This window comes from Sabethes cyaneus, chromosome 1, assembly GCF_943734655.1.
Source record: "Sabethes cyaneus chromosome 1, idSabCyanKW18_F2, whole genome shotgun sequence".
In the NCBI taxonomy this organism is placed as follows: Eukaryota; Metazoa; Arthropoda; class Insecta; order Diptera; family Culicidae; genus Sabethes; species Sabethes cyaneus.
Genome location: NC_071353.1, coordinates 3,547,939 through 3,573,837, shown reverse-complemented (window position 1 = coordinate 3,573,837; position 25,899 = coordinate 3,547,939). Strand labels below are relative to the sequence as shown.

General features: G+C 39.6%; 1 protein-coding gene across 1 annotated transcript in view; it reads right to left on the bottom strand.

Moving 5' to 3' along the window:
* Positions 1-25,899, bottom strand: part of LOC128732558 (uncharacterized) — a 90,141-nt gene that overhangs the window by 35,935 nt on the left and 28,307 nt on the right. The window contains exon 4 of the mRNA XM_053825832.1: positions 25,595-25,642. Coding sequence (XP_053681807.1) covers positions 25,595-25,642 — 48 coding nt within the window. The remainder of the gene's footprint in view (positions 1-25,594; positions 25,643-25,899) is intronic.

Sequence of the window (25,899 nt, the reverse complement as noted above, 5' to 3'; positions counted from 1 at the left end):
CAAGGCGAGTTTTATTGTACTCTTATGGTGGTTTTCATAACCAATTTTGATCTTAAATGCCATCATAAGAGTGTAATAAAACCCAAATTGTTACTTGTACTAAGTATTCTTGTCGTTCCATTTCATAGATTTTACACAATCAACACATTTAAATTTAAAGGAAAAATTGCGAAAGAATTACTTCGGTTTGGTTATGATGAAATCTTAAAATTATCTTCGAATATCAGTCATCATATTTTGAACATTTAGTTGGTTAACCTGAGCGGCCATTTTGTTTCACCATCTTTTCATTTTGGTCACATCCCGAGTCCACCTTTCTAGTCTTCGTAAACTTCTGTTTGACAATTGCCCAATATTTTTCGAGATTTCTCAATCCAAACTCATTCGGAATGCAATCCAAATCCAATTTAAATTCAACCCAAATCCAATCCAAATCCAGTCCAAACGCGATCGAATAAAACTAACAAATTTGTAATAGGATGAGTTCCAAATATCAAGTTTTTACCACTGTTATATTATAACAAAGGTTTTATAGCAAGACCTCCTTTGCGTTTTGTTATAAACTTGGTCTCGTTAGCTATTAAAATAACAAAAATTGTAACAAAATCCGCTCTAGGCATATCACAAATATATCAAATTATGATATAATTTGATCTAGTTTATATCAAGATATGCCACAAATACCAGAATTCTGCCCTGCTTTATAACCAAAATGTTACAAATCATGTTATAAGTAACTGGAACGAGATAGAATCTTTGTAAACCGTTTTGCATGTCGCAAGCTTTGCTATAAAACTTGCAAACCTAACAAACCTTATAACAAAAACTTCTATCAAAAGAAATATCAACTGGAGCTACAATTCTGTAATATTTTTGTTAGAGTCATCTGATCGGGAATCCAATCCAAATCCAAATCCAATCCAATCCAAATCCAAATCCAAATCCAATCCAAATCCAATCCAAATCCAATCCAAATCCAATCCAAATCCAATCCAAATCCAATCCAAATCCAATCCAAATCCAATCCAAATCCAATCCAAATCCAATCCAAATCCAATCCAAATCCAATCCAAATCCAATCCAAATCCAATCCAAATCCAATCCGAATCCAATCCAAATCCAATCCGAATCTAATCCAAATCCAATCCAAATCAAATCCAAATCCAAATCCAATCCAAATCTAATCCAAATTTAATCCAAATCCAATCCAAATTCAATCCAAATGCAATCTAAATCCAATCCAAATCGAATCCAAATCCAATCCAAATCCAATCCAAATCCAATCCAAATCCAATCCAAATCCAATCTAAATCCAATCCGAATCCAATCCAAACCCAATTCAAATCCAATCCAAATCTAATCCAAATCCAATCCAAATCCAATCCAAATCCAATCCAAATCCTATCCAAATCCAATCCAAATCTAATCGAATCCAAATCCAATCCAAATCCAATCCAAATCCAATCCAAATCCAATCCAAATCCAATCCAAATCCAATCCAAATCCTATCCAAATCCAATCCAAATCCAATCCAAATCCAATTCAAATCCAATTCAAATCCAATCCAAATCCAATCCAAATCCAATCCAAATCCAATCCAAATCCAATCCAAATCCAATCCAAATCCAATCCAAGTCCAATCCAAGTCTAATCCAAGTCCAATCCAAATCTAATCCAAATCCAATCCAAATCCAATCTAAATCCAATCCAAATCCAATCCAAATCCAATCCGAATCCAATCCAAACCCAATCCAAATCCAATCCAATTCTGAATTCAATAAAAAAATTTACAACTGCATATAACAACTAGAAGCTTGCAAATTTATTCTCAAGCTACGAACTTTATTCCATCTGCAGTAAGGGTGATCGGCTGCGAATTTCGCGATATAACACTGGTAAACACCGCACAGTAGGACCATTCTGGAAAAAGGCGGTCAAAAGTCTGTCTCGCTTTTACTGACGTTTTCGAGATGTCTTAAGAGAAGTTTCATAAAAAAGTATTCTGCATCTAATGACATTTCCATATAATTAGATATTAAGGGGAAAAAAATAATTTTTTAAAGGAACTAGATAGCACTGTCATGTGTTCGGCAAAGTTGTAGAACTTTGAATTTCATAAAACTTTGTCGAAGATACTAAGTATCTGCATCATGCGGTTTGCGAGATATAATTGACTAACTGTCGTGACCCCCTTAAAATCAGTTTTTTAAACTTTTTGTACACAAAACCTCATCTAACAGGTTCGACATGTTCTACAAACATTTTGATACTATCAAAATACGTAACTTTCTAGAAGGTATATATATCATATGTTGCTTTATTTGCTTTAAAAATTGATTTGAAGCATAAATTTTACCGTTTTTACAAGAATTTTTTCCGTAAAAAAATAGGCACCTACTGGCAGCTAAAGTTAGCATCGCTTGAACCACCGTAGAATATAGTATAAGTGTGCCAAAAATCTCGGCCGGGTCTGGTCGGGAATTTTGGTTATTTTAATTATGAATTACATAAGCATAGTAAGTTATCTGGGTTTTATTATTCGTATATGTTCATAATAATTTCACAGGACCTCGTCCACGTCTGTTTCGCTATCTGCTGCAGAATTATTTTCATTCTGGGATTTTCGTAAAAGTTTGTATGCTACTGGTAACAACCGCATTGATATTTTTACTGTTGGTCTTCTTAAAGTTGAAATCAATGGATCCGACGTCATTAACAATCTTCTGAAAACATCTTCGTTTGTCGATATTCTGTTCAGAAATCAGATTACTGAAATAATTACATACAATCATGAATCATTGCTGTTAACATACTTGAAAACTTACGTGCTTTTCTGAACTGAAAGCTCGGTGCAATTATATTTTCAAATAAATCCGGTAAACTCATATGTAAATTCGAAATTGAAATAACCAAAATGATTAAAGCAAAAGTAAATATGCCTGACCAGACCCGGCCGAGATTTTTAGCACCCTTATACTATATTCTATGGCGGTTCAAGCGATGCTAACTTTAGCAGCCAGTAGGTGGCTATTTACGAAAAAAAATTACTTGTAAAAACGGTAAAATTTATGCTTCAAATCAATTTTTAAAGCAAATAAAGCAACATATGATATCTACACTTTCTAGAAAGTTACGTATTTTGATAGTATCAGAACATACCAAACTTGTTAGATGAGGTTTTGTGTACAAAAAGTTTTAAGGGGGTCACGACAGACAGTCAATTATATCTCGCAAACCATATGATACAGATACTTAGTATCTTCGGCAAAGTTTAATGAAGTTCAAAGTTCTTCAACTTTGCAGAACTCATGACCATGCTATCTAGTTCCTATAAAAATAATATTTTTTTCAAATTGGTTATCCCCTTAATGTCTAATTATATAAAAATGTCATTAGATGCAGAATACTTTTTTATGAAACTTCTCCTAAGACGCCTGAGCTCGAAAACGTCAGGAAAAGCGAGAAAAGACTTTTCATCGCCTTTTTCCAGAATGGTCTCACTGGGCGCCGCCTGCAAGATACTGTCCCAGATCCTGTTACGCGGGTGTCACCGATAGCACAATTTCTTGTAGGGAATTATCAGACGGGCTTTATCGGGCCCGGCGCTACTACGGACACCATCCGACAGATCTTGCAGAAATGTCTGGAGTACAACGTGCCCATGCGTCGCATCACATCTTTATTGATTTCAAAACAGCATATGATACAGTCGATCGAGACCAGCTATGCCAGATAATGCACGAACACGGTTGTCCGGATAAACTGACGCGACTGGTCACAGCTATCAATGGTTTGAATGAAGTATTTCGTGCGCATTTTGGGAACATTCTCGAGTCCCTTCGAGACGCGGCAAGGGCGCTGAAACGAGAGGCACGATTTTCATCAAGACTAGTGTTCGACATCGGAACGAAAATTGAAGTCCGGGTTCCGGCCCGGCCGTTCCGGTTGAAAATCGGCCCGAACTTTGTTATTCCGGCTTTATTCCGGTCCGATTTGGCTCTGTTCCGGTTCCGGACCGGAACCCGGACTTCAATTTTCGTTCCAATGTCGAACATTAATCAAGACAGATGAACATCAAGACTTTGATATCATAGCCAGGAACATTGCGCGATGGCGGAGGCAATTTACGCCAGACTGAAAGCGAAGTCAAAGAGGATGAGGCTAAAAATAAATGTGTCGAAGACCAAATACATGAAAGGAAGAGGCTCAAAGGAAATAAACACGCGCGTTCAACGGACGGTAATCGTTGACGGCGACGAACTAGAAGTGGTAGATGGATTCATGTATTTGGGATCGCTGGTGACCGCGGACAACAATACAGGTAAGGAGATTCAGCGGCGCATTCAAGCGGGAAAACCGGCTTACTTTGCCATTCGGAAAACGTTACGATCAAAGAAGCATATGCCGCCGTACGAAGCTGACAGTGTACAATACCCTTATTAGACCGGTTGTTCTTTATGTACCTACTTGAAGCTGCTTACGTAGGGCATACGCGCCTTCGGTTGGGTTGGATGCTGACGACTGCTTAGAACAGTACGAGGCATCCCGGTTCCCGTGTCTATGCTGCTGACGATGACGACGACGACAAACTCTGGAAATCATTTAGCGAAGATACATGCGTGGTCTTGGTTTTGTGAGTTTGGTTGAATGAGCATTTAAAATGATTGTGGTGAATGACATTACAGCGTTGCGTTGCGATGTTTTTTGTTGATAATGTCACAAGAGCTGCTGGCGCCATAAAATGGCACTTTCAATTTACAAAGAATACAATATCGGTTGCGCATACAATAAAAAGATGGAACCCCAAATGAAAGCCTTGAGCGACACCACAAGTGACTTAAATTCGAGTTATTTCTATTGAATATCATTATATTTTTATTTGGAGCAATTGGTTATGCTAGAAAATTTCGTGTCGAATTCCAGCGACATTTTAAAACCCTAAAACGATGAAGCAGTGATTTCTGCTGACAGATTTTCCAGCAATCTGTTCACAATTTGCAACAAACACTACCAATATTTTCATCTAGATGCCGGGTAGAGAAAATATCGAATATTTCAAATTACATCATATAAAAACCTTCATAAATATTCGTAAGTAAACAGTACAAATAAAACTTGTCCAATGGCTAAGAGAAAGATGCATCCATTTTCATGGCTCGAAAGGGTTGAGAAGGGCGTTTAGTGAAGTTGCCATAGAAGTGAAGTTTTACCTCAGAAGCAAGCTGTGAGCAAAAAGCAATTTTGAAGACAGCATAGACTATTTTCATTTTGTATTTGCTGATGGGGCTGCTGAATAAGGTTTACAATAAGAAGTTCAGTTATTTCTCTCGAATTTTTTGAATCGTATGCTGGTTAGATATGGACATTCGATTTAAATAGAAACTATTTTCAGTGGACGAGTTCTGAGAAATTTGTTATGACGCTGTATATTGGCTATTGTACCGCAAATCCCCTTCGTTGGCTCTTCCCATCCGAAGCAAATAAGCTGGAATTACCAAGTTCATATTTAGCTAGTTTTACTTTATATTAAATTCTCCGATAATAAACTGCCCCCCGGCCCCTTGGGGCGGGCACTGGACTGGACTTCTGGTTGTATCTCCGCACGGTTGCAGTTTGCAATCTAAAACCCCTGCAGCCAATAGAGAGCCAATACCGTTCGCTCGTGCGGATGGATGCAGAAAGGATAGCTTGTTTGCAGGAAGCTACATGCCGGTCTGCTGAACCTTCGTCCATCGAAGACCCTTGGGCAAAGTCAACTGGTATGACTCTAGCGGCTTTCTCGAACGACACGTCTTTTCATTATTTACCCGTGTATTGCAATTATAACTTTCTCCATATTTTCTTGGCTTACTGCCGGAAAGCTGCAGCTGGAGATGCTCGTATAGGTAAACCTTTGCAGCCAGTGGATCTAGCTTTTCTAAAGGAAGGTGCTTCTGTTGTCCAACAGAGGTATTCAATCGGACTAAAGATGGTGGTACGAACCGAACGTGGCAGCGAATGAGAGGGAGGATCATAAATCCCCAAGGCGCATCAAGCCAATGTAGCCGAGCTAGCGTCTTTCGGTATGGTGCTTGTCCTGGTTTTGAGGCCAAAGCATGACAGTCTTTTACTATGTAACCAGCCATACCAGCATCGGTGGATGGGCGCAGTTCGGTCTGCTTCGGTTTGGCAGTGGGTTTGGTTGGGAAGGTGTTGAAAAATGTTGCTAACGACAAACCCGACGGACAGACAGCAAAGGTGTTGGAATTTAGGGCACGCTTCTTTGTTGGTGTCAGTTGATGGCAAGACGTTTTGATGAAATATGCCTCGACATGGTGAAAAACCAATCCCTACGGGTGTCAAAAGTTTTCCAAGGTGTCGCTCGGATGTACGTTCCAAGTCGACCGGTATTCATATTTGCCATTTTATGCAGTAGTCATCTTCCTACACGCTGCCAGAAGCTATTTTTCTCATTTAACAACTTTAGACTCCACCCATCTGCTGATGGTTGGTGTGTGTGCTAAATGACTTCTGGCGAAAATCTCTGATGTTATGGAGCGAACTTTCTGCAAGTGATAATAAATTCAATTTAGCAGTTACTACCTTTCGGTTTAATTGACAGGAGAGCAACAATCTCTATTCCTCTATTCCACCATCGTTTTTACATACTCGTTAGGAGTGAAAGTATACATAAGTTAAAAGCTTTTCATCTCCATGTGGTCTACTGTGGAACGATTTTGCTGCTCGATTCACACATACGTTAGCTGCAGACACACGCTACCTGTGCTGCGTTACAAGAGTAAGCCTAATTGCTTTCCGAAAGTGACACAGACACTGATGTAGGAAAAGTAGCAGCAATTAGCAGTACCCGGAAAGTACCGGAGTTTCATTCAGACATGGTGAATGCTTGTGGTAATTTTGCCGCAATCTACATGCACACGATTCAATTGAACTAAAATAAATATACCTACAAGGAAAAATTCGCAAAAGTGTTTATGACCACGTTTGGTCCTGAAGCCCATTATGGAAGTGTGGTGGGACCCCCATTGTTGCTTGGATTGTAAACTTAGACAAAAAATTGAGCCACCAAACTCTACCTAGCCCTTAAGTCAAGCTGCTAATCATGCTCTTTTAATTACTGAAAATGAATGATTACTAATGATTACCTAAAACAGTAATACCTCGATTTAAAGCTGCTTGGATATAACGCAACTCGGTTTAACATAAATTTTTCCTCGATATAACGTAACTTTTTAAAAAAGTCTGAAAATTGACAAAAAAAAGCTGTTCGAATCCCCCTTGCGTTTGACCTCTCCGTTCTACTGTGCAATAGCCATCACTGTTTTTTAATTATTTAAGTGTATATGATATAAAATTCCGTTATTTAAAATTACAAACAATCTTTACACATTCTTCCTTTTTTACATTTCTTGATGTATCTTGCAAATCACAAGTCCGATAATCATAAAATTTAAAAGTTGACGGTTTGAAAAGCTTTCCATCCACTTGCAATCAATTCCGGTTAAATATAATTAAATTTGGACTTTGCTTCGATGTAACGTAAATTCAATATAAAGCAACAAATATAACAATAAAGTTGCTTTATACCGAGGTAGGGTATGTTGCTGCTTCGTCGTAGTTACCTATTTCCGTCCTATTCAATACAAATTATTAAAAATATCAGCGTTTTTATCCGCATAGTGCAAAATTAGTTATTCCCTAATATTTTAGTTTGTTAACTATCGTACGCGATCAATCAAAGTGAGTTGAGATCTATTTAAATGCTTTTTTTCATTAAAGAATTCCTAGCATCCAAATTTCCTACGCTTTTTCGTGCTTCGAAGAAGAAAATGTAGACTAATCGTTTCAATTTCCATCATTCATAAAATCAAAATAACTCACGCAACGTATTGTCGTTATTTTGCAGCCGGGAAACTTGCATTACCAGCAGAAATTTTTGCAAAACAACATTTGTCGTGCCGTCCCACACAAATACATGCGCGCTAATTTCGTAAACGTTGTTTTGATTTTTAGTTCGGACGATGAAAAATTTTGATGGGCGGATTTTAAAACGGTACGACGAATTTAAGAAATAAATTCAGTTGCGTAATTTCAATAAAATGCTTTAATAATCGCTTTTTAATGAATTCAAAGTGCACGGATCGGAAGGTAAGTGGAGTTTTGGAGTATTCATTAAACCCTTCCAAGAAATGATGAAAATTAGAGTGGATTTACTTACTACGTTGGAAATTAGAAATAAACCCTATTACTGTGTTATTAATGATTACACTAAAGTCTTTTTTTGGCATGATCTCTACTCTCAACCACTCAGGAACGGTGCAACTTAGAGACCATTTACAATCTACGTGACGAATGTCGGCCATCTTCCAAATGTATTGAGGAATAAATGAATGGTCCCTAAGTTGCTCCGTTCTTAAGGTGAAACGGTACTGAATCCCAATATGGCCGGATCAACGGCACTCATATCCTTACACGGACGCTATTTTTCCGGCCATGTTGGGATTCAATACCGTTTCACCTTAAGAATCGGAAAACAAAACCATGGAAAATGTACTTGAATGTATTGTACTGATTATCGTTGGTTACGTAATTGAAACGTGAATGATTACAAAAGTAATCTTTGATTACTGTAATCTGATGCTGATTACCTTACCGGAAATCCCTTGCGCACACCCAATTTGTTGTTGACGTTGGTGGGTTTCACCAACTACAACTGTGTTGTTGTAGAGTTTTTCAAACTAGGAGAAAATGAACCACTAACACAACGACAAATTAGCAATCTTTATCAGCAGAGCGCATGCTCCATAGAAAAACTTGACGTACAAAATAGTCAACAGAGAGTGCTTGTGTATGAGCATCGAATGATGCACATGCACACTCTGCAGTTTAAAATAGACTGCAGCGCTGGGGTTTATCCAGGGTACTGACATGTATCCCATATTTTTTACTCCGATTTAAGACCCCTTCTTACTTGGGCCCAACATAATTCCTGGGTCGGATAACAGAATGTTCATGAGGTGCCCGCACCAGCTGTAGCTTAGGCGTCTTGTCTAGTGACGTTACGATACTACCGATACTGAATCGAAGTCGATCCTTTTTTCGCGATACTTGATAATTTTGAATTGATGCCCACTGTTCGATATTTTCATTTGGACATAATCGAAAAGTATCAAAAACCAGCAGCTCGTCCCACACTTACGCAACATAACGCTAAAAACTGTCAAAATAGGCACTAAGCCAGAGCAAATTTCATTATCGAACGGTTTGTCTGTACTCAAAACCAGGTCTCTAACAGGACGTCATAAGAGGCTTATCGGTAATTAAAAACAGGCTCCTGACAGGACGTCATGTTTTCGTAGCAATGAGTTCTATTCTCAGTTACTGCACCACTGGTCGACTGCTGAACTGCTCGATTGCTCAACTGGTTGACTAGACTGCTCGACTGGACTGGTCGTTTAGACTGCTCAATTTGATGCTCGACTGGACTGCTCAACTGAACTGCTCGACTGAACTGTTCGATTCGACTGCTCAACTCAACTGCTTTATTGGACAGATCGACTTGACTGCTTGCCTGAACAGCTCGAGTTAACTGCTCGAGTGGACTACTCGACTTAACTACTTGATTCGACTGCTTGACACATTTGTTCGACTTACTACTCGACCTGACTGCTCGAATTAAATGCACGATTGAACTGCTCGACTGGACTGTTCGATGCGATTGCTCAACTTGACAGCTCGACTCAGCTGCTTGACTGGACAACTTGATTTCACTGCTCGACTTAAATACTCGACCTGACTGTTCGACTCAACTGCTTGACTTAACTGTTCGATTCGACTGCTCGACTCAACTGCTCTATTTAACTGCTAGATAGAGTGGTCTACTCGACTCAACTGCTTGATTCAACTGCTCGACTCGACTCAACTGCTTGACTCAACTACTCGATTGGACTATTTGAATCGGTTGCTCGACTCAACTGCTGTACTCAATTGATCAATTCAGCTGCTCGACTAGAACAGTCAAGTCGACTGCTCGACTGGACTACTCGACTGAACTGCTCGATTCTACTGCTTGATTTGACTCGACTGCTCGACTCAACTTGTCTGAACCACTTGACCCGACTGCTCGACTCAACAGTCAAGCAGTTGAGTCTGCTCGACTGCTCGATTCAACTGCCCGACTAGACTACTCGATTCAATGACAGTTGATGACAGCAAGCGATCAAGAATTTTCTAAGTAACATTTTACTCTAATCAGACTACATAAATGTTGCAAACAGCCAGAGTTATAAGATGATTTCGAACGATTGATAGCTATAAACCATACAGAACAGCAAACTTTGAATGTGTTTCTTTCAAAGTCAGAATTTTGTCACTTGGTTCTGCCTGACTTAACACTGATCATATGAATTGGTTCGCGGCAGAAAATGGACGGTGGATGGGAAATGGATAATGTATTTATTCAGTTAAATAATCAAAGAACTAATACAAAGATTAAACATCTTCGCAAACAATGGCCAATGGAATGTAACCGAAATTTATATTTTCCGGATCGTAAGATTCGGGCTCAACTAGTAAATAACGGGTGACAACTAAAATTTTGGAATTTTTTGAGGCTACTATACTCAACAACAAACGAGCTCAGAGAGAAATGAGAGTATGTATGTGCTAGCTCTCTCTCTCCCTCTCTCCTCAATTTGACAATATATTTTGTTTTGTTTATGTTTGCCTTGTTTTGCTTAAAATGACGTCGAAACAAGAAGCATTTCGGGAGCGCGCTGTACACTTCTACACAGAAATGTCGGAAAAAAAGTACACGATACAACATTTAAAAAACGAATATGTTGCGGCTTTGACGATTTACCATATCCTAAGATGCCCAACAACTATTCGCAAGGAAGCCAAAATTATGGACGCAGAAAGACATCGTTCTCTTTCTCGTGCCTTCAACAACAAGCCCTCTGGTTTGGCTATCAATTAAGATGCACCAGGCGAATGTTTGAAGAAAATTTTGATCGTGTTTCTATAAAAACATCATGCAGATGGACAACACGTATTTTGGTCGGATAGAGCATCATCGCATCACGCCAAAAAACACAATCGTTTCTGAATACCCATTCGATCCCATTTTTACCCAAAAACACCGACCCGAAAAATTTGTCTCAGTGCGCCCAATCGAAGATTTCTTCGGGATTTTGAGTTCCATGGTGTACAAAAATAACTGGAGAACCATGAACTGCAAACAGTTGATTGGTAGAATCAAGAGATGCATTCGCAAAGTTGACATGATAGCCGTACAACGCTCCTGTTTCGACGTCAAACGAAAGCTTCGCCGAACAGCCGATTACGGACCGTTTTCAAATGTACACTAATTTTTTTTCAACAATGGATAATGTATCTTTAATTTCGGCAAATCAGATCTTCTTCATGTATCTTTGTCTTTTTTTGACAGCTTGAGAAAAAAATTCAAAAATTTTAGTTGTCACCCGTTAAATCTAACCTAAAAAAATGAATGTCTATCTGTATGCTCCCAAGCAACACAGCTTGTTATAGAATAGTATAACATTACATACATCAGAACTTCTCTATTACCAGAAAAGCGCAAAAAATTGAAGTCTAATCAAACAACAATTGAAAGAAGTATGTATCTGGTTATTTCATTCCATTTTAAAACGTTATTATAGCATAACCTACAACTTGTTCTTCCAGTAGTTGAGATTTAGTAATGGAGATATAATAAAAACTTTGTGTTGACATGTTGACAAAAACAAACATTATTCATTTGATATGAGCTGTCAAATAAATTCATGTTATCACAAAACATTTCAAAACCTTAATAATAACGACACATGTTTTCAAAGTACGTTAATAGTACCCTTAAACGACTACTTTCTTTGAAGAACTTGTTTTGTGTGTTACTTGGGCTCCTTATAGAATCGAAAACTACTGAACCGAACGGCGTTAAAATTTGCATGTGGGGGTTTTGGGGTCGGGAAAGGTTCTTACGATGGTTAGAGACTCCTCCTGGTGGTTAGAGACTAAGAGAGGTGCTCCCATACAAATGAAACATAAATTTCTGCATAACTCGAGAAGTAATCAAGCAACTGGAACCAAATTTGGCATGAGGGGGTTTTTGGATGCAAGAGATTTTGCTATGGTGAATTAGAACCCCTCCTCCCGTTAGGAGGGGGGGGGGGGCTCCTATATCTATGAAATACAAATTTCCTCATAACTCAAGAAGTAATCAAGCAAATGGAAGCAAATTTAGTGTGTGGGGGTTTTTGGATGCAAGAATTTTTTCTATGGTGGATTTAGACCCCTCACCTCTCCACAGAACCGAAAATAAAACATAAATTCGTAACGTTGCAGACATTCATCTGATCTTTGTATGAGCGGCATTCGTATAAGTTCGACCAGGGTTCCGATTTTAGAAAAAAATCGGCATTTCGGTGAATTGTTCAAAGGATCTTAGTTGTTTAGTTAGTGATGATCGAGTGGAACAGCCTGATTAAATGCCGATTCAGATTAACAATCAACCATAGTAGTCTAAGTCCCCCATAACAAAAAAAAAACAACCAACCAACCATCGTCGTCACTGGACCGTCAAAGGCATAAAACGTCGGTGATGGTTGCATCTATTTTAAATATGTAGAGTGTTGAACTGCCAACGATCGACGATTCGACGATTGGCGCTGATCTGGGGCTGTAAACATGAATTCAAACGATCAATGTTAACCTTCCTAATGCATTAGAAAAAAGTTACATATTATGCATTAAGGGTCGAAAACGACCCAAGTTTTGAAATTGCTCTCATTCATTCAATTTCAATCCGAATTTCGTTTTCTTTACCTCGTTTGAAAGATATGGCCAAAAACTAGCACCCAAGGTATGTTGGGGAATATTTGTTGACTGATGGCCACTTCTGCGTCGGTTCCGGAACACCCACTACCAGGTCCCGGGGGACGTTTTTATATTTTGAGATAATTCATTTTGCGGCACATCAAATCACATTGGCTTGATAAAATAAGATTAAAGGAAGTGCAATAGGAGCATTATGGACCCAAGCGGCCATTTCCTTATTGGTTCTGGAACATCCGGTACCCGGTTTTTGAGGACAATTTTGAATTTTAGGATGATTTATCTTGCGACACGTCAAATTACATCAGCTTGATAGCGTAAGACTATTGAAAGTATAATAAAGACATTTTGAAGGCAAATGGCTACATCAGCATTGGTCTCGGAACATCCGGTACCCGGGTTTTGGGGCCATTTTTGTATTGTAGGATAACCCATCTTGCGACACATCAAATCACATCGGCTTGATTAAATAAGACTGATGAAAATAAAATTAGGTCATTTAGAAGCCAAATGGCCATTTTACCATCGGTTCCGGAACATCCGGTACCTGGTTCCGCGGGATATTTTTGGATTATGAAATAATTCATCTTGCGGCACATCAAATCACAACGCCTTGATCAAATAAAACAGTTACAAGAGCTATGGGGACCATTTGAAGACAAATGGCCATTTCATCATCGGTTCCGGAACATCGGGTGCACGGTATATGAGAACATTTTTGGATAGGATAATTCATCATGCGCCACATCAAATCACATTGGCTTGATGAAATAACACTAATGGAAGTACAATGTAAAAATTTTGGAGCCAAAATTACCATTTCACCATCGTTTCCGGACTATCCGTTATCCGGGTTTTGGACACATTTTTGGATTACAGGGTAATTCATCTGCCCCGTTATAAATACCGGGTACCGGATTATATGCGACTGATGCCCCATTATACTTCCATTGTTGTTATTTTATCAACCCGATGTGATTTGAGGTGCCGCATGGTGAATTATATCAAAAGCCAAAAATGTCCCCCGAAACTGGTACCGGATGACCCAGTACCGATGGTAAAGTGGCCATTTGGCTTCTAAATGACATTGTTTTACTTCCATCAGTCTTATTTTATCAAGCCGATGTGATCTGATATGTCGCATTATGAGTTATCCTAAAATACAAAAATGTCCCCAAAAACCGGGTACCGGATGTTCCAGGACCGATGCTGATGTGGCCATTTGCCTTCAACATGTGTTTATTATACTTTCAATAGTCTTATGTTATCAATGTGATGAAATTTGACGTGCCGCAATAGAAATCATCCTAAAATTCAAAAATGGCCTCAAAAACCGGATGTTCCGTAACCGATTGGGAAGTGGCCATTCGGGTCCAAAATGTCCCCATTGTACTTCCACTAGTCTTATTTTATCAAGCCAATGTGATTTGATGAGCCGCAAAATGAATTATCTCAAAATATAAAAATTTTCCCGGGACCTGGTAGTGGGTGTTTCGGAACCGACGCAGAAGTGGCCATCAGTCAACAAATATTCCCCAACATACCTTGGGTGCTAGTTTTTGGCCATATCTTTCAAACGAGGTAAAGAAAACGAAATTCGGTTTGAAAATGGATGAATGAGAGCAATTTCAAAACTTGGGTCGTTTTCGACCCTTAATGCATAATATGTAACTTTTTTTGCTGTGGCTCTTCTAGATGTCGCTGAAAGCTGAAACTCCCCCACAATGCTAATTTTCCAAAGTTAGGAAAAGTCAGAAAATTTCAAGTCTCTAGCTCGTACCGTTACTGAGTATCAAGCTTTGTAACTATGCCGATGGGTCGAAAACGACCCCAATGCACTAGGAAGGTTAATAGTGTTAACAGCCTTAACTCGCAAAATTCTCCACAAAAGTCATAGGCAAAAAAATCAAACGATGCGATATGTGATCTTTTTCTGTGATACTAGTATCGAATCGAGAATCGATGCGTTTCTAAATTTCAACGTCACTAGTCTTGCCAGGGGCCTGATTTTGGTTACAGACGAAATAAGACGCTTATAGTATTAGATGTGTACATCTTCCAGGAGGTGTACCATTGATAAGTTCACTACTAAGGATTACTGCGCCCCCTTGGGGATACAGTGAGCACTCGGTATATATGTATTTATGCTGTGAAATTCCCTTATCCTCCCTTCCTACTCCTTCTGCTTTCCAGCCCATTCTCATCAGGTGAATGATGACACGTGCAAGGTGGGCAGGGCACAAAACTTCCACACGATTTTGAGATTTTTCCACAATCTACATGCATACGATTCAATTCTGCTAAAATAAATGTACCCCTAAGAAACAAATTCACCAAAGTTTAATCCTGCTCGTGAGCCCGTCGTGGGATCAACATCGGAAACTTTTTCACCATCTGTTCTGACGGGAAAAATGATGTTGTCGGTGGAAACACTTGTAGTGGGGGATAATCGTCGTGAGACACAGCTTGTTTGTTTCAACTTTTGCGTGAATTATAGCGCCAACAGGTGGCTCGAAGCGACGACCGACGACGAAGCGGAAAGTAAACGACCATGAAAACAATTGATGAGATTGAGATGCTGCCGTCGCCGCAAGACATCCACGTGTAAATTTTCCAAGCAGCTAAGCCTGTGTTCTGTGTCTGTTCCTTCGATGTCCTGCTCGATGGTGAATATGTAGTAAAAACTCGACCTTCAGATTTAGTTAGACGCGTCTCCCGTCCAAAATTCTAATCAATATTATATCCTCATCGATCACAATAAACATCCATCCTATAACGCCGGTAGAGCGGCAAATCTCTTTTTTGTCCGTACGAATGAAACGTCCGCTTCGTTGATTCCGACCCCGGCCTCTGCAGGATCCTCGAGGAATGGTTGAACGGTGGAAATATTATCTTTTATTTGATTTTCCCTGTTCGGAAGTAAATGTACTCACATGGCTAGGTACGAAAGCAGAGCCTTGAAGCTGTCGAAAAGTTCATCGTCCGCGTCGTTTGGCGTCGAGCTACCCAGCCGCCAATTTTTCAGATGGAACCGGTTCAATGCGGAATGCGAGGAGAAACCCGTGGAAAAGCATTGGAAAAGTTAGTTGATTTTACGTTTTGGCGCGATGTCAATAACTTCCTCATAGAACGGATATAATGGAATTTGCCTTGCCTTGCAAATTGTGTTTGTTGGATTCCGTTGGCTGAGTTTTGGGGTTCCAAACAAAAGTTCTCCGGTTTTATTATTATTGGCAACTTATTAAGCATCGAAGGTTAAATATCCAAACTGAAAAATCAAGAGTCGAAAAGCAAACTACAAACCCAAATTTAAAAGCCGAAACAAATCAGAAGTAAAATCAAAATTCTACAGTTGAAAGACGAAATTTAGAAAACAGAGGTTAAAATTTGAACCTTTAAAATAAAGGTTTTATTACACCCTCATAAGGGTTCGCATAACCAAAGTTGGTCATAAATACCTTAATAAGAGTACAATAAAACTCAAATTGTTACACTAAAAGTTTACTTGAATTAAGGCAAGAAACGGGACTTTAAACAAATTTTGTAATTTTACTAGGAGTTGGTATTCTAAAAATTAATAAACTTAAAATTGAACTTCGGAGATGAAATTAGAAATGATGAAATTGGACATGAAGTTGAACTTGAAACTAGCCTTTGATTTAGAATAATTTGAGCTTGAAGTTTTACTTGGAAATTGGGAAATTAGGCTTGAATTGTACCTTAAAATAAATTTGATATTGGGCTTAAGTTGGACTCACTTATTCGATCGTGACAAAAAACGTCCCCCTGCATATTAAACGTATTTCATCAGTGTCTTCGCTTAACTGTCCCATTGAGATTTTGGGAATTGTGATCAATAGCAATAAAATTTGTCAGGACCAATTTGCTAGATATACGCTCCGGGCACTACACGATTGATGCCTCCATGGAGTCTGCCTCAGCTTGAAAAACACGAAGTTTTTTTTTCTCGGAAATCGGACCGATTTCGGCGTGACTCGACTGAGATAAGGGAGAAAAAACGCATTCAGACTGGAATTACAGAACGGACAGGCTGATCCCCGCCGCCGTTGCTTCCCGGTGGAAAATGACTTCGAGTGGAAAACTTATTGACAAGGGTGCTTGTCACTTTGAAACGGATTTTTCTATCCCCACGATCTCGCTTTGCCTCGGTCTATGCATGTCGTGTCGCCAAAAGACCGAAGCGGATGAAACGGCCGCCAAATTCCTTCAGCAGTAGCAGCAGTGGGAAATTCCTGCGGGGAAAAGTCGTTTAACAACTTGCCAACCTTGAATGGTACGAAATGAACCTAATGGGGGCCTATCGATGTTTTTCCGGCGTCCATTATGAATAGGGTGACATTGTCTGGCGGAATGAAAAATTAGTTGCAGTTGAGAGCACATTCCAATTACCTATCATGGGAAATTTAATTCGTGCGTAACAGAAGTTTGGCCGATTTGAAATCATATAAAATCTTTAAACTAGCAGCAAAGTCAGCTGTTTAAACCAGTCGATGCTGGTAACTACGACATGACGATTCACATTTCGATCCACAAACGATTCGATGCGTTCAGAGGCGTTGCACAGTAGTTCAAAAGGGCAAAAAGTGGAATTTTTTTCTAGTGTGTTTTGTTTTCATTTTATCGTTTATGGCTTTCAGCACTTTTGTTCGTATGAATATTCCCCTTAATCTAATCCCTTAATTAAGTGTTAAAAAATGCAGACATAGCTTCTTTGGCAAAGTTGTAAACAACATAAAAACAAGCAACTTTGCGAAAGAAATAAAATTTCTAACTTTATCGAGTGCTGAACTATAGGGCATATTCTTTAAAACTTCTTTAAAAATTGGTTTTTCATACTTAACTTTTCTTAGTTGCATTTTACAAGAATACAATGTTCTAGGAAATTATCGAGGCACTCAAAATACACGTTTTTGCAGAAGATCGCAAATCTTTTGGACCTTTACTAGCTAAGTTATCATATATTCAAGCATTAAGTTTCCATAGCTTCACGAGCCCATGAGGTAAAATGGGGCAAGCGGATTTATCAAATCAAACACAACACAAAACAATGGACGAGTATCGAGCCTATAGCGAACGCGAAACACATAAAACAAATGCCTTCCGTACTTACAAAAGCTAAGAACGTAAACTAATTTTTAATGAAATTTCAAAGAATATGCCCTATAGTTCAGCACTCGATAAAGATAGTAATTTTATTTCTTCAGCAAAGTTGGTTGTTTTTACATTATTTACAACTTTGTCAAAGAAGTTGTGTCTATATTTCGTAACACAAAAAAGTTATTTTTTTATTTTCATAATAGTAAGCACGAAGATGAAAAACAAGAAGGAAAAAAAATAAAGAATGTTAGTAGCAGACAAAAACTGGAAACGAAAAAAGGGAATATAGAAAAGAAAAAAGGAAAGCGGAAAAGAAAATAACAAATACAGGTGCGGAAACCATGCGGAAATACAGGACCGAAAATTAGAAGAAATGGAACAGGAAACGAAGAAATACGGAAAATAAAGCAGAAAGCACGGATCAGAAAAAACGAAAACGAGAGTAAAGGGAAAAAACCGAAGGAAAATGAGAACAAAAACCAAGAAAACTGTACAGAAGTGAGAAAACGGAACTGGAAAAGATAAAAAATGGAACAGAAAACAAGTAGAACGTTTGAGAGAATAAGATGAAAAATGTCATTTCCTGTCCAATTCCGTCGAATATTTCAAGTTCAAATTAGTCCAATTTTAAGACCAGTATAATTCCAATTTTAGGTTTATTTCAAGTCAAACTCTGATTTAAAGTCCAATTTAAGGTACAATTTGAATTCCAATTTTAAGCATAATTTTAAATGGAATTCTAAGCTCAAGTTTAAACTGGAAAATCTAGTCTCAAGTCCAATTTAAAGCCAATAATCGTCCAATTTCATTGTAAATTGGGTAAACTTTGTTCATCAGGCTTTGTTTTTGGACGGCAAGCCAACTAAGTAAGTAAGAAAGTAATGCCTGAATTCGTTTCGATGATATAAATATTATGTCTTGAACATAAACTAGTCCCGCGTGAATCCACCGTATGGGCGAATAATATTGCATCCGTTTTGTTAGATGAGGATGAGGTTTCTCGTAAAATCAAGATAACGATATCGAGGTAGTCATCAAAATCACGCGTTCTAAGTCGTTTACAAACCGCTACATTTAAAAATTTGCTGCTCCGCGAATTTAGCGTCATCACGACCGACTTCGGCCCTTCAGCTGAGTCAAATATTATTGTAAATTACTATACTAACTACTATTCCAAACTACTGGCTCGAATTTAAAACTGCATAATTATCATGACTTCGAAAAAATTTTTGTTTTCAAAGTTTTTGCAACGAACGAGACACGAAAGCAAGCGATGCTGATCCCTTATAATAAAATACTCAGAACTTGAACACATCAGCACTATTAACGAAAACTGAGAATAAAAATTTACTTCAATAATCATTAAAATTAAATTAGGAACATTGACCATTGCGAAACAATTTCAAATTCTTGGCAATTTTAATGACGTAGACGTAGATAATCAAACATTGCTAACTGGCCCACAATACCTGACAGCAAAAACCAGGAACAGTTAAACCAATAAACCATTTCTTGAAGCAATTGGTCCCTAAGTCCTGAATGCGGTGAAAAGGAAAAAATAGTTCCATGCTATTCATTATAAATGGCACTTAAATATATTGGCAGTTTTTCAGATTCTAGAGCAGCTATAAAAATCGGTTTAAAATGGGTTGATCCCGTTGTTTTCATTTGCCAATAATCGAAATATATCAATAGCTTAGGGCAGTAAAACTACTTTATTATAAAGGACCTCCATAAAGTCATCTTTCGGCAATGATCGTACAAGATCACTTCGTTTACCAATGTGTGTCAAGCTATTTCATTTATCTATGATCTATATGTGACAGTTTATCAATGGTCATACCGAATCATTTCATCCATCTATGGTCGTACCGAACCATATACGTTCCGTATAACATATTGTTGGGCTATAGCGAAATTTTCTAGTTTATCCAATTAATTACTATCCAATTTATCCAATTAAAACTAACTTTTGACAGTTTTAGATTAAGGGGAATATTCATACGAACAAAAGTGCTGAAGACCGTAAATGATAAAATGAAAGCAAAAGACACTAGGAAAAAAGTTCCACTTTTCGCCCTTTGCGTTGGAAAGAAGTGAGCACTGACAGAAATATGCACTGCCCTCCTGCTTCTGCTATACATAGGAACATAAACAGAACGTGCATCACATCCCGGGGAAACATATGTCACTCGCAGCAGGAAAACTAACTTCTCCCCATCATCATAGGATTCACAGTTGCAAAAGTTTGTGATGTGCTTCCTCTTTCACTTTCATCTTCCTTTCAAGTTGAACACAAAGAATCCCGTGCCTGTATGTTGCATGTGTTCATGAATGGATGGTACCTATAGTCACCACGATCGGAATTTGAATTTGTTTTTCTTTTTATTTACAGACACTATAGTCAAATATTCATGCTGTAGTTTACGGTTTTTGTTCCGAATGAATAATTTTGCTCGTTATCCTTCGATCGTCACCGCGCTGTGTCATAAATAGAGCAAACGAGAAAGAGACGGCTGGCACACGAGAGACGACAAAGTCATTTTTGCTGACAAGTTTCCCGAGAAGCTGCTGCACTGCGTGAGATAAACTGCAAGAACAGTAGCATTTTCATACACTAGTGATGCTCTAGGGTGGTAAAAGTTTTATTATTTGAATTTTTTAAACGTACGATAAAAGCAGGTCAATTACTTTTTTAATTCTAGTTGAGAGAGAGAGAGCGATTTCCCAAAAAATTTAAATTTTTTATTGGTAGACCCTTTTGCATTTTCAATGAAAGGGTTTCGTTGTCTTGGTCTGGTTCTCATGTTTTCATCCCATTCATAAAAGTTCTGTTTTTTATTATTCATAGCTTGGATTTACAGACCATATTCTCTATAATTCATATATGCATGAATAAAACTTTTGCTCAACATTCTGCCGAAAGGGCTATGGCGAACGATATCGTTTCTGAAATTACTGCAGCTGCTGGAGAGTGACGTGTCGGAGATATCACAGAAAAACGATTAACTCATTGAGACAATCACAAAACAACCTTGAAACAATATTTTTCCGAGCAATCTGAAAAATGTCGCCGCACAAGCTGTCGCACTGCTAGTGATTCATTCCGGTTCACTAATTGGCGACACGCGGCACAAGTGGAGTGGGTTTCTAATCCACTCTGTTTTCCTCCCGGGCCCGCTCCGGACGGGTACGCAAATGATAAAGTACGGACAAATGAAACACCGACAACCAACAGCAGCATCCGACTCCGACATGTCAACATTTGCGAGCATAAAAGAAAAGCTCCATGTCGGACGACGACGACGACGACGCCGACGATGACGATGATTGATGAGGACATGCGGCATACGGACGTACAATGCCACCATCCACCGACCACCGGTGCGGTACCACCGGCCTGGACAGTACACAATTGTAATAAAGTTCATTTTGGCACGGTTCAGTAGCACGACCGAACGAACGAACGAACGCTGGGATGGAAATAATTTGCAAGCCGCTGTCACCGGTAAAATTTTCATGCAAGATTTATGAGATTCTTCATAATGCTGTGTTTTTGAATGAACGGTATGGAAGCTAATGAATTGGGGTAAGCAATAACGACTGAATGAAGCTAGAAATAAATATGTTCGATTTTTGTTGACGGGGTGTTGGACCATATCTTTTATCTGTTATTTTTTTGCATCTGCAAGCATGCAGCACAGCACGCACTCAGCATGCATGCATGTGTGTGTGTGTGTGTGTGTGTGTGTGTGTGTGTGTGTGTGTGTGTGTGTGTGTGTGTGTGTGTGTGTGTGTGTGTGTGTGTGTGTGTGTGTGTGTGTGTGTGTGTGTGTGTGTGTGTGTGTGTGTGTGTGTGTGTGTGTGTGTGTGTGTGTGTGTGTGTGTGTGTGTGTGTGTGTGTGTGTGTGTGTGTGTGTGTGTGTGTGTGTGTGTGTGTGTGTGTGTGTGTGTGTGTGTGTGTGTGTGTGTGTGTGTGTGTGTGTGTGTGTGTGTGTGTGTGTGTGTGTGTGTGTGTGTGTGTGTGTGTGTGTGTGTGTTTGTCATTATGACTTACTTGACGTAGTTTCATTTTCGTATTGTGTCTCGTTCGGTGTACACGTACCAATGTTCGAGTTACGGTCGTTGATGATAAATAAATTCCGAAACGGTGCTGCATGCGGCACTATTTTTCGTGACCTCAAACATCTCGGCATAGAAAGAGGACCTTCATACCATACAGTAAAAAGATATGTCGAAACGGGATCTTTTGAAAAGCACAAAACAAATTCCGAAGAAAACGAAGCGTTAGAACTGTAGAGGTCAAAAACGTTGTTCGAGAGCGAATTCGTCGCAGTAGCAACAGGTCCGCATGGAAAATGACAGTTGAGCTGAATATCAACAGGGAATCTTCTCGTTGAATTTTGAAAATGGTTCTGGATATGAAAGCATTCAAAAAATGTAAAATCTATGAATTAACGAAAGCAGTAAAACAAAAATGGCAGAAAAGATGCAAACTGCTGCTCCGTCGGCACGGTGATTCCGAAGTGATCTTTTCCGATGAGAAGTTGTTTGTTCTTCAAACCCCGCATCACGATCAAAATGTTCGGTTTTGGTCGGCTTCGATCATGGAAATTCCAAAGCACAAGCGGAGTGTACCATGATACCAAAATTCATCAGCTGTCACGATATGGGGAGGCATTTCAAAGAAAGAGAAACTTTCTTTGGTAGTACCCCCCCACAGAAGAAAATTTTTTCTACACATTCTAAATCAACAGCCTAGAGCAGCGTTTCCCAAATGGTGCCTGCGTGTCGGTAGGGTTATTGAATAGAACCATTTTCCTTACGACGTGTCCGGTTCACCATAGCTTACCGGCTTTCGTCAAATCCGTTAGGAATCTCCCCAAGTAGTTACTCTTGCCTTTGATTTATGTTCCTCCGCCACACTTCACTTTTAGCTTGTACTCCACCAAATATCGTCCACAAGGGCGCGCATGTCTTCAGTGCGCATTTTCCACCCTCTAAAAATTAGCGGTTTAGTCGGGGGTTTGTACGGCGGCCAATGCCTCTTGATCATACCGTTTCGCGAAGGGCGAAGTAGGCTCCATGCCGCTGAATCTCCTCATTTGTGTTGCTGTCCGCGGCCATCAGCGATCCCACATACACGAACTCATCTACCACTACTGGTTCGTCGCTGTTTCGTCGTGTCGTTTGAGCCTTTAACATACATGTATTTGGTCTTCGACGCATTTATTTCAAGCCCAAGCCTCTACTTTCAGTGTAGCGCAAATGGCCTTCGCCGTGGTGAAGGCCTCTGAGAGACATGAAATGATCACCAATCGCTATTTTGTCGACTGCTGATGTTTTTTAAAATGCGACTCGACATACTTTGCTGATGCTGAAATGTCCCTTTATGGGAACCGGTTCCGGATTTATAGTGTCCCCCCGGATCCGGATGGCGCGCACCATGGCTCATAACTGCGGCAAAGTAACTCATATGCCAACAGACGATGATATGTTTTCAAAAATCAACAGATTTCAAACAAATTTTAAATATTTGGCAACTTTATCTAAAAAAGCCATGTCTCGGTCCCTCAAGGAACTCCGGAATAACTCCCGGACCATATGACATATGGCCATTATCTATAGATATTATGAAAATAGAAAATATTTTCGGCAAAATTCCCAAATTTGGTGTAAAAATATTGAAAGATAAAAAAGTTAAGGCCATTTTAGTGAATTTTGCGGTGCTAAAAATGATATAGACCTTAGAGGGGTTAATAGAAATGGCCAATGGAGCTCCTACTAACTATGTTCAATTTTGACAGGACCTTAATTTTTTCATCGCTATTCTCAAATAGACTGGCGTACTTGCGCGTATTTCGAAGCTGACCAAGCATTGTAAAGTGTTTTGCTGATTAAATTGAGCATTACTGTGTACAACACAAATTTACCGCGTGTTTACTGCCTTGATCCGTCGCGTTAGTTCATCCGGGAAAATATGCTCGTTCTCGTGCATGATATTCAATAGCTGTTCATGATCGACTATATCGTACGCAACATCAAAGTCGATGAAATTGTAGACATGGTGTCACGTTGAACTAATGACAGTTATGTAAAATTTCCCGTAAACTAACGCAAAAACGCACTGGTCACGATTCTTCTGCTGGTGCTTCCTTCGTCTCTGAATGGTAGGTAAGTCCTTGTAGATCCGTCTGTGCTGGACCACAGCATCTCTCGGCCTGATGTTCAAGAAGCTTGCCCAAGTGCGAGTGAGTAGCCCAAGTGAGAGTGAGTTGGTCACGCGTGAGTGAATTGGCCAGGCGAGAGTACGTTGGCCAAGCGGGAGTGAGTTGGTCAAGCGAGAGTGAGTTGGCCAGGCGAAAGTATCCATGTAAGACTAAGTTGGTTATGCGAGAGTGAGTTGGTCAGGTGAGAATGAGTTGGTCAGGCGAGGATGAGTTGGCTAAGCGAGAGTGAGTTGGCCAGGCGAGTTTGAGTTCGTCAGGCGAGTTTGAGTTCGTCAGGCGAGGGTGAGTTGGTCAGGCGAGGGTGAGTTGGTCAGGCGAGAGTAAGTGGGCCAGGCAAGCGTGAGTTGATCAGGCGAAAGTGAGCTGGTCAGGCGAGAGTGAGTTGGTAAGGCGAAAGAGAATTGGCCAGGCGAGAGTGAGTTGCCCAAGTAAGAGTAAGTTGGTTACGCAAGAGTGAGTTGGTCAAGTGAGAATGAGTTGGTCAGGCGAGGATGAGTTGGCCAGGCGATAGTGAATTGGCCAGGCGAGAGTGAGTTGACCAAGCGAGAGTGAGTTGGTCAGGCGAGAGTGATTTGGCCAGGCGAGAGTGAGTTGGCCAGGCGAGAGTGAATTGGCCAGGCGAGAGTGAGTTGGCCAGGCTAGAGTGAGTTGACCAAGCGAGAGTGAGTTGGTCAGGCGAGAGTGATTTGGCCAGGCGAGAGTGAGTTGGCCAGGCGATAGTGAATTGGCCAGGCGAGAGTGAGTTGCCTAGGCGGGAGTGAGTTTGCCAGGCGAGCGGTAGTTGGTCAGGCGAAAGTGAGTTGGTCAGGCGAGAGTGAGTTGGTAAGGCGAAAGAGAGTTGGCCAGGCGAGAGTGAGTTGCCCAAGTAAGAGTAAGTTGGTTACGCAAGAGTGAGTTGGTCAGGTGAGAATGAGTTGGTCAGGCGAGGATGAGTTGACCAGGCGATAGAGATTTAGCCAGGCAAGAGTGAGTTAGTCTGGCGAGAGCGAGTTGACCAGGCGAAAGTAAGTTGGCCAGACGAGATTGAGTTTACCAGGCGAGAGTGAGTTTCCCAAGTGAGTGAATGAGTGAATGTGTGAGTTAGTTAATTAGTCAAATCGAACGATTTATTATACCAATTATTTGCACAGTACACTTATTCGCCGGATCTGGCATGGTCTGGCCACAGTTGGTCACAGGTCTTATGAAGATAGTCCGAGTAATGTGATTTAGCACAGAAGTTAAAGTCGCATCCGCCGCTAAAGCCTTATTTATGAGACCTACTAATTGTTTAATATAAGATAAAGTCTAATTTTACAAAAATGTTTGTATTGGTTTGTTACGAGACTTAATGACCCATGTGTTAAGCTTTAAAATATGTAAACTGTGAGAAAACTAAATTTTACACTTACTTTTATATCGTAGTAAGTAACCTCCTTTGATTTGTTTTCCAATTGATGCTGTAACAAAAAGTTAGAGAAAATTATTTAGCAGATTTTAAAATAATTATGGTTAGTTTTGATTGGATTTAAAAAGAAAAGAAAAACAATGTAGTGTTTTAGTAATCTAACAACTCACTGACAAGAGAATCCGATAACAAAAAAGTTCAAATCCGCAGTTGAACTAATAAGAGTCGCAAGTTTGCTGTAAGTACTACTTTATTTCCATCTTCCCTTCTTTCTATCTCTCAATCTATGTTTTTTTGCGTTATTCAGAA